General features: G+C 45.7%; 1 protein-coding gene across 1 annotated transcript; it reads left to right on the top strand.

The window, feature by feature from the left end:
• Positions 1 to 325: 325 nt before the first annotated feature.
• Positions 326 to 3,424, top strand: LOC127338437 (plant cysteine oxidase 1). The gene is made up of 4 exons (XM_051364544.2): positions 326 to 573; positions 2,322 to 2,437; positions 2,657 to 2,819; positions 2,914 to 3,424. The coding sequence occupies exons 1-4, from the start codon at positions 339 to 341 to the stop codon at positions 3,201 to 3,203; spliced, it is 804 nt and encodes a 267-aa protein (XP_051220504.1). The 5' UTR covers positions 326 to 338; the 3' UTR covers positions 3,204 to 3,424.
• The last annotated feature ends 5,019 nt before the right edge of the window (positions 3,425 to 8,443 follow it).

The raw sequence follows: 8,443 nt of genomic DNA, 5'->3' as shown, positions 1-8,443 counted from the left end.
TGTGCTGAGTTGTTTCCATACTTTGCTCATATACGCTCCTAGAGTTTAAACATTAATTTATTACGATCGATTTGAGAAAGAAAACCAGCAGTATAGTGCTTGGGGATTTATCAGCCCACAGGAAATCTTACGGCGCGGCAGCGAACCCACCTCCATGGCCCCTGGTTTTCCCATAACACGTAGGTGTTCGGGCGTATATATAGCCCACCTCCATCCTAGGCCTCCACACCCACCTTAATCGCCTCACTGCCTCCTTCCTCGGAAGGGCAATTCATCGATCCTCCGAGGGACTCGAGACGTGAGTTCCTAACAGCGCCAGGTTGCCGCTGGTTGCAGCGATGCCGCCAGGAGGGACTAAGGTGGCCGACTCGTCCTCGTCGGCGTCCTCATCCAAGAAAAGCCGCCGCCGGCAGAAGCCGTCCGCCTCCTCACCTGCCTCCGTCATGACGCTCTCCGCCTCGGCCACGAGCAGGATCCAGGCTTTGTACAACCTGTCCAAAAACGCCTTCGTGACTGACAGGCCGGGCATCCTGCCGTCGCCGCCGTCCGAGGCAGCGCTCTCCCGGTTCCTCAGTACGTGATCATCACGCCCCCTGCTCGTCTTTCCTTTCCTCATGGTTGTGCATCTTTAGAGTATCATTTTGTTATGCAAAGCTGCCATACACACTCCACTGCCAGTCTGGCATGCATGCATTGCCTAGCTAGGATGTCCTAGACTCGTATCGATTTCTCTATCCCTAGCCTGCAGCCAGGTTGAACACTCTGCACAAACAATGACTGCTACGGTAAAACACACCAAATTTGTTGGTACGGGCAGGGTCTTGGCCCACTGTACAATATCACATGAGTAAAATATCATGAGATTGACACTGGTTGTTTGCATCTGTATTTTCATTGGAGGAGTGGAGGTTTGGATCCATATCTATCAGAAGTTGTTTTAGGAATGGGATTACTAATTGTGTGAGAATTCAAATTTCGTTAGACCTCAATCTATTTATTCACCATAAAATCATGTTGAGATTACCTTTCATTTGAAAAGAAAGAAAATATCAATGTGGAGATTTGTGTACGCCTCAACTTGACGCGATGCCTTGCTCGTTTCCTTATATGGGTGTGATGCGCTAAAGATACCACACCAACCACATTACTGATCACCACGAAGAAGAAAGAGGATGATGACAACAACTACGCTAAGAGCCAAGATCTGTAGTGTCACTGGTTTCGAACTTTAAGGCTAATACATGAATTTGATACGCTAAAGATATTTTCGAGCGGCAGCTGGCCTCACGGCGTGTCTATAGCATCGCTACTCAATAACGACAAGAGGGTCGCTGGAGAAGATGGAGAAGGCCAGATTGCGACAAAGGTTGGAATTAAGAGGGTGGTGGAAAAGGAGGGGCCAACGAATGGAGAACGGTGGGCCACGTCAGTGCCGCTAGTGAGCAAGGGTGGCAATTAGGAGTAGACATATCGGTGGGAAACGTATATAGTTGGCGATTAGGGTGGGGACAATAGTTTGTTATTACTATAGTAGGCATACATATAAGAGAACAATAATAGCTGGATCTATATTTCATAAAGATAGAGATGATAAGGGATGGCTATAAAAATTAACAGAGGTTTACCCCACATACACCCTCCTATGGCATTCCCAAATGCTACTATCATAGCTAATATCATGTAGTGTCATGTAAGCAAAAAAAAAAAGAGGTGTCATTGTAATTAAGGAATAGCGAGATCGTGTAGTATCAGATTATGACATAGTATTGTAGCGGCAGTTACGACAAAATTAGAGAATCATACTATGACAAGTGAGTCGTCATATCTAAATACTACGGGAAGATAGTCTTATATGATACTAGGTACTATGTGCCATGACATAGTATCATAGTGCATGATACTTACTCTATGACACATGATTTGCTACGAAAAGAATGTCCTATATAAGGAAGTGATTAGCATGACACCCACACAACATATTCTTTTAATGTCATATAATATAGTTACATGTAAATATCTGGACATTGGCTCGTTAGCGCTGGTACTTCCAGTGCTTTACACTAGTCGGGTCTGATTTTGCTATTGGAAGTGAGATGGAAGGATACGTTAAAGAAGAAAGATGAGTTAAATATTATAGTACAAAATAGTTTATTGTTCTCATAGTTCAGAAAATATAAAATTTTGTATGGAGTAACATCAAATCGAGCAGTTGTTTATAGAATAAGAATTAGCAAAACAGTTATCAAAGAACATGTACGGAAATATTTTTACATGAAACTGCCGCCGTGATTGCCCTAAACCACGTACATGCATGCATGCAGATGCCGTGACGCCCCAAGACTTTGGCCTCGATGCAAACATGCCGTTCTTCAGAGGTGGCCCTGATGGACGCCCTACAGTGACCTACCTGCACTTCGCTGAATGTCCCGAGTTTACGGTAACACTTTTGATCAATCTCAGCTAACTATGAATGAGTATTTTGGAAGACGGGTTGTCTATATACAAGTCGACAGTGATTTTTTTTCTTTTTTAAGTCGATAATCGTAAACTTTGATTCTAGCTGACGGAAATTGGTAGTTACATTTAAAAAAAAATGTGCACATTTATTTAGTAGATAAAACAGCTGATTTACCATTTTTGCGAGTAAAAAATGCAGATGGGGATCTTCTGCCTGCCAATGTCAGCCGTGATACCGCTCCACAACCACCCCGGGATGACTGTCTTCAGCAAGATCCTCCTCGGCTCCATGCACATCAAGTCCTATGACTGGGTTAAACCCCAGGCTGGCGCTGGCCGTCAGGCCACCAGAACCCCAGACGGTGAGTTCAGTTTCACGGCGCATTGCCACAACAAAAGGTTCAGTTTCACGCACGTTTCTGATATAGTATATCATCTCGTCCTGAACGCATGCAGGTGCTCGGCTGGCCAAGCTCAAGACAGACGCCGTGTACGACGCGTCCTCGGAGACGGTGGTGCTGTACCCAGAAGATGGAGGGAACCTGCATCGTTTCACCGCAACGGCACCCTGCGCCGTGCTGGACGTCATGGGTCCTCCTTACTGCCACGAGGAAGGGAGGGACTGCTCCTACTACCGTGTACGTGCCGTGGGATCTGATTCTGATGGGCAGCACTTTTGGCTCAAGGAAGTGCCCGACAGCTTCGTGATGGACTACGTGGAACTGCGTCCTAAGATCAGAAAGTGATCGAGCGAATTCTACCGCGAAGATCGAAGATCACTGAGTCTTTCTTGGCTTGGTGTAGATATGCGTCATCTGTTCATCGTCAAGGGATAAGGATTATAAGGAGTACATCTTTTCGGTTTTGGTTTAATTAGTTTGCTCGGGTGAAATAACATTGTCCTCTGTCATCCCGGTTGAATTCTTCTTTTTCATGCAAGTGTTATCTTCCAGACAGAACCTGTTAATAATGCAGGAGTTATGATTTTGATTAAAGGACATATATGTGGTATTACTAGTGTGTTTGTTCCCTCTACTGCTTCTGTTGTAGTCCATATAAATACACCTATTTGGTTTTAACTCTAGTCAATACCAAACGGGTAGTCCCCAAAGATGAAGACGCCCAGACGACTAGGGAGGAGCATAGCCGGCTTACGGCCGCCACTCCCTAGAGGGCTTGCACAAAGAGATTTGGGCTGGCTCGCGCTTAAGTCGGTCTAGCAGGAGTCTAGAAGCAAGACGGTATAGAAGGCTTGGAGTACAAGACAACACTGGCAAAAAAAGGAGCTTTAATCCCGGTTCGCAACTGCCATTAATCCTGGTTGCGCAACCGGGACTAATTAAGCGCGACTAAAGCCCCTCCTCCTTTAGTCGCGGTTGTTTACGAACCGCGACTAAAGGCCCGTCCACGTGGCCGCCAGCAGTCCTTCGGGGCGGAGGACGTTTAGTCGCGGTTCTCCTGGCCAACCGCGACTAAAGGCCCCCCCCCCCTAAATTTGGTTTCTTTTTAATTTGTATTGTTTTATTTCTTTTATATTTTATTTTGTGTTTTATTTTAATTTTGAAGAAGTTTCAGTACGCATATTCTATGGTACTATATACATGCATATGAATGTACAATTTCAAACAAATTTGAAATTAGAACCAAGAAAATTCAAGAGGAATATACAATATATATTCAATATCGGATGACCATATACAATTTTGAACAAGTTTCCATACATAATTTATGGCATCAGAAGTTCTACGTCCTTGTAATAGTGTTCTCCTTTAGGATGGAGGACTTCCCTCATGAACCATCCTGCTAGTTCCTCTTGAATTGGTCGGAAGCGAGCTTCTAGACTAAGTGTCTTCCGGAAGTTATTCCTCTTGACGTTGTTATCCGACGGCTTCCGCTCAGAGGTGTATCTCCGGATGAACTAACAAACATAGTATCCACACATATTGGTCCCCGGTGGCTGAATATCCCCAGTCAGTGACCTTCTAAATTCTAGCTCTTTTTTGAATTCACCGACCGTTTCATCTGTGAACCGTCTCCAAATCCTATGAGGCAAAGAAAATTAAATGAACAAGAGAGTTATTAGTTACTTGATATTAGGAAATGAACGAAAGAGGCCGTTCGATATAGAGCGCAAATGAATGAAAATAATTAGTTTTGCAGTATTCTTCTCATGTTGACCCAAAGCTTTGGATCCATATTCAGAGAGTCGATGACGAGAACTGTGGAGGTGTGAAATTGAATTACTACTAGAATCCAGTGGAACCTGCGGACACGATACATGCACAGTCATGCATAACTCATCGATTAGCCACATACCATGCATGGAGTAAACAAAAGAGAATGTGCTCAAGAAAGAAACACTCACCCAAAATGGTAAGGAAATAGAATTTCACTTTTGAGTTGCTGCTTTGTAAGAAAAAGCCATAGGCTCCACGTCGGCGGGGTGTTTTTCTAACACATATCCATTAACGATTTGTGAGTCAATGAACCCAACATCATGGATATTCCTTGCGTCAGCTGCAAAATCTTTGAACTCTCTGTCGATCTTTCTCCATTGCGTTCCATTCTGCGGGGTGTCTCAACTCCCCGTCCGACTTATGGTCCTCTTTGTGCCATCGCAACAACTTGGCATGCTCTTTGTTCCTGAACAGACGTTTCAACCGTGGTATTATAGGAGCATACCACATCACCTTGGCGGGAACCCTCTTCCTGGGTTTCTGGCCCTCAACATCGTCACCAGGGTCATCGTCTTTGATCTTATAACGCAATGCAGTGCATACCGGGCATTCATTCAAATTCTCGTATTCACCACGGTAGAGGATGCAGTCGTTAATGCATGCATGTATCTTCAGAACCTCTAAACCTAGAGGGCAGACAACCTTCTTTGCTTCGTACGTACTGGCGGGCAACTCGTTATTCTTTGGAAACATATTCTTCATCATTTTTAGTAAATTTTCAAATCCCGAGTCAGATAGACCTTCCTGTGCGTTCCATTTCAGCAAATCCAGTGTGCAGCCCAGCTTTTTCAGACCATTATCGCATCCGGGGTACAACGACTTTTTGTGATCCTCTAACATGCGATCCAAATTCTTCCTCTCCTTTTCACTTTTCAGTTTCGCAGCCTCTCCGTGCATCAGCAATGGTCCGACCAAGATTATCAGCGGGCTCATCACGTGCCTCTTCTTCACCTTCCCCTTCACCTTCCCCTTCACCTTCCCCTTAACCTTCCCCAACTTCAGCATCCTCCATAAAAGTATCACCGAAATGATCAAGATAGTTTTCATCGATGATATCATCCCCTTCTTCATCTTCTTCCATTATAACCCCTCTTTCTCCATGCTTGGTCCAACAATTATAGCTTGGCATGAAACCGTGCCGAAGCAAGTGCAGGTGAACTTCTCTTGAGGAAGAGTAACCCTTCTGATTCTTACAGCCAACACATGGACATATAACAAAATCCCCCTGCTTGTTCGCATTAGCCACTATGAGGAAACCTTTCAAACCCGTAGTGAACTCGCGGAGAGTCGGTTACCGTACATCCATTGCCGATTCATCTGCATTATTATTATATAAAGTATATAATTAACCATCATGCATTTGTTAAACTAACTAGCTAGAAATAATAGAAATTAAACAATGAACTACACACATGCATATTTTATCAATGACACATGAAAGGTTCAAGTTGCTAAGCGTGATCGAGGAAAAATAAATGAGAAAGCTCAAGTGTGGCTCGGACACTTCATATCATGTTTCCTTCAATCTCTCGGGCATTTCATCGAACACCTTGTGTGCATAAGAGGAACCAAAATCAAACCCACCACCCACTTGTGAAGATTGTGAAGAGAAGTGGCACCAAATGGCTAAGTGAGTGTGCTGAACGGTATATATAGGGGTGGGGCTTTAGTCCCGATTGGCCTAGCCAACCGCGACTAAAGGCCTTCGGGCACCTTTAGTCGCGGTTGGTCTGGCCAACCGCGACTAAAGCCCCTCCCGCGCCCCAGCTGTCAACCGAGCCCCCTGGGCCGAGGCCTTTGGTCGCGGTTCGCCTCCCGAACCGCGACTAAAGACCCCATTAGTCGCGGTTCATATATTTTGGGGACTAATGGGGGCGGATGGAAGGCTCTTTTTCTACCAGTGCAAGTAGATAGATGTCGGTTTCCTTAAGGACACACCACCCAAACCGACTAGGGTATACTTGTAAACCCTAAGCAGTCTGTGTATGTAAGGCGGATTAGATCGGACAAGCAATACAAACTCAATCAACTCGACTTAGAGCTAACCCTAGCCTAAGTCATCGAGTACCTTGTAATCAATATACAACCAATCTAGTAGAAGTAGGAGTACGTCTTTACCTCAAGAGCGAGGGGTTGAACCTGGATACATCATGTACTAATTCCATCCATGTTAGCCGCCGACGCCACCTCCTTCCCACAACTTGTAAGTCAACCCCGATGGAATATGCCATGACTTTCCCGTGACATTTGACGTCCACCTTGGGCCTGCGGCGTCTAGAGTTGAGTTGTAGGGGGGCTCATGGAGAATTCGGCTCAACAATCATTGTCGGCCGATACATCATCATGGAGGACTCCACCTGGCAGCCAGCCTCTAGAAATGTGACTAGCGACATCGTTCTGCCGTCGGAAGCATCAAAATCTTTGTCTGCCTATTAGAAGCATTGACATCTTTGTCTGCTTTGTCGGGGCAGTCAACAAGGGTAGTATCAGTTGTAATACTGACACTATCGCCCTCAACAATTACGACAACCACAGCAACGTATCTAGCGAATAAGCTGAGTCCATCTACCCCTCCTCAGCGATGCGTTGGGAGGTGGATCTGACGAGGACGACGACTCGCTTTCTAGCGGGTTCACGGATCTTGTCGGAGTCTTCACAGAGGGAGACGATCAAATCAACCTACTTGCGATTCCGATCGACGTGACCAACATGCCCGCGCGAATCGCCAAGCTTGAGCAATCCCGCACCACTCTCGCTGGCGAGCGAAAAGGGTTGCAGTGGGAGAAGGAGCATATCGTGGTGGAAAAGTTGCGCCTTGCTAACCTCGATGAAGTTGTCAACAACCGAAAGATAGATCTCTAGCATGTCTCCGAGTTTCGGAGCAAAACGTGCTCATGGAGGCGACTTAGCTACCATGTCGCTCTTCACCAGCCCGGATACCGTAGTGAGAGCGAGCGCGTCAAGTCGGCCGGCAACATATGTCGGAAGGACAGAGCAGCCGGCGGGAAATGTCGGCAAAGCGGACTGATCGGCATTAGTAGTCGGCGCATCAAACAGTGGTCCAAATTAAACAACGTGACGGTGAAGCCAAATTTACTAGTGGTCCAAATTAAACAACGTGACGGTGAAGTCAAATTTACCAACACAACCCCCTAACTGCCAACAATCCCAATAGATCACTACACAACTCCTATCGCCAATATGTGGCAATAGAAGCTCTCTTAGATCTTGTTTAGTGCTAAAGTTTTAGTAGGGATTAGTGGAGATAATCCCTAGCAAACTCCAAATCCCCACTTATTCTAATTGCATGCTTGTAGTTAGAGTACTGAGCGACTTTAATCCCTACTTTTGCCTAAATCTTAGGGTATTTTTCCCAATCTCCAATACTCTATTTTTGCGCGTATTTTTTTGGGAAATATAACGAAGGAAGAAAAACACCTGGAGCTGCACGAGATGCCATGAGTGGCCCACTATGCAGCTACCACCCTTTGCTGCGTGATGGGGCCACTAGGGCCTTGCAGCTTCAATTGCCACTACAAGAAAAGTTCTGATACGCAACGTCCAATTTTCGTCAGGTATGGCTCCTTTTTCGTTGCATGTGGGCCTAATCCGACGATATGGGTTCTGTGGTCGAAACTGCGTCAGGCAAAGTCCTACCACGTTTTTTTCAGTACGTCGCGTTCGGGCGCCCTTCCGCCACGGAAAATCGGACCGTTGCAGAAGTGTTTTCGCGAGCTTGTTTACTGCTA

The sequence above is a fragment of the Lolium perenne genome, chromosome 3 (genome assembly GCF_019359855.2).
Source record: "Lolium perenne isolate Kyuss_39 chromosome 3, Kyuss_2.0, whole genome shotgun sequence".
Classification (NCBI taxonomy): domain Eukaryota; kingdom Viridiplantae; phylum Streptophyta; class Magnoliopsida; order Poales; family Poaceae; genus Lolium; species Lolium perenne.
Note: the sequence above shows the minus strand (reverse complement) of the source record. Positions and strands in the feature narration are given on the sequence as shown.

Bases quoted from the DNA above. Each gene is read 5' to 3' on its own strand.
- LOC127338437 (XM_051364544.2), top strand. From the start codon at position 339: ATGCCGCCAGGAGGGACTAAGGTGGCCGACTCGTCCTCGTCGGCGTCC. The intron at 574-2,321 runs GTACGTGATCAT...GCATGCATGCAG, and splicing joins AGCGCTCTCCCGGTTCCTCA to ATGCCGTGACGCCCCAAGAC. The intron at 2,438-2,656 runs GTAACACTTTTG...TAAAAAATGCAG, and splicing joins CTGAATGTCCCGAGTTTACG to ATGGGGATCTTCTGCCTGCC.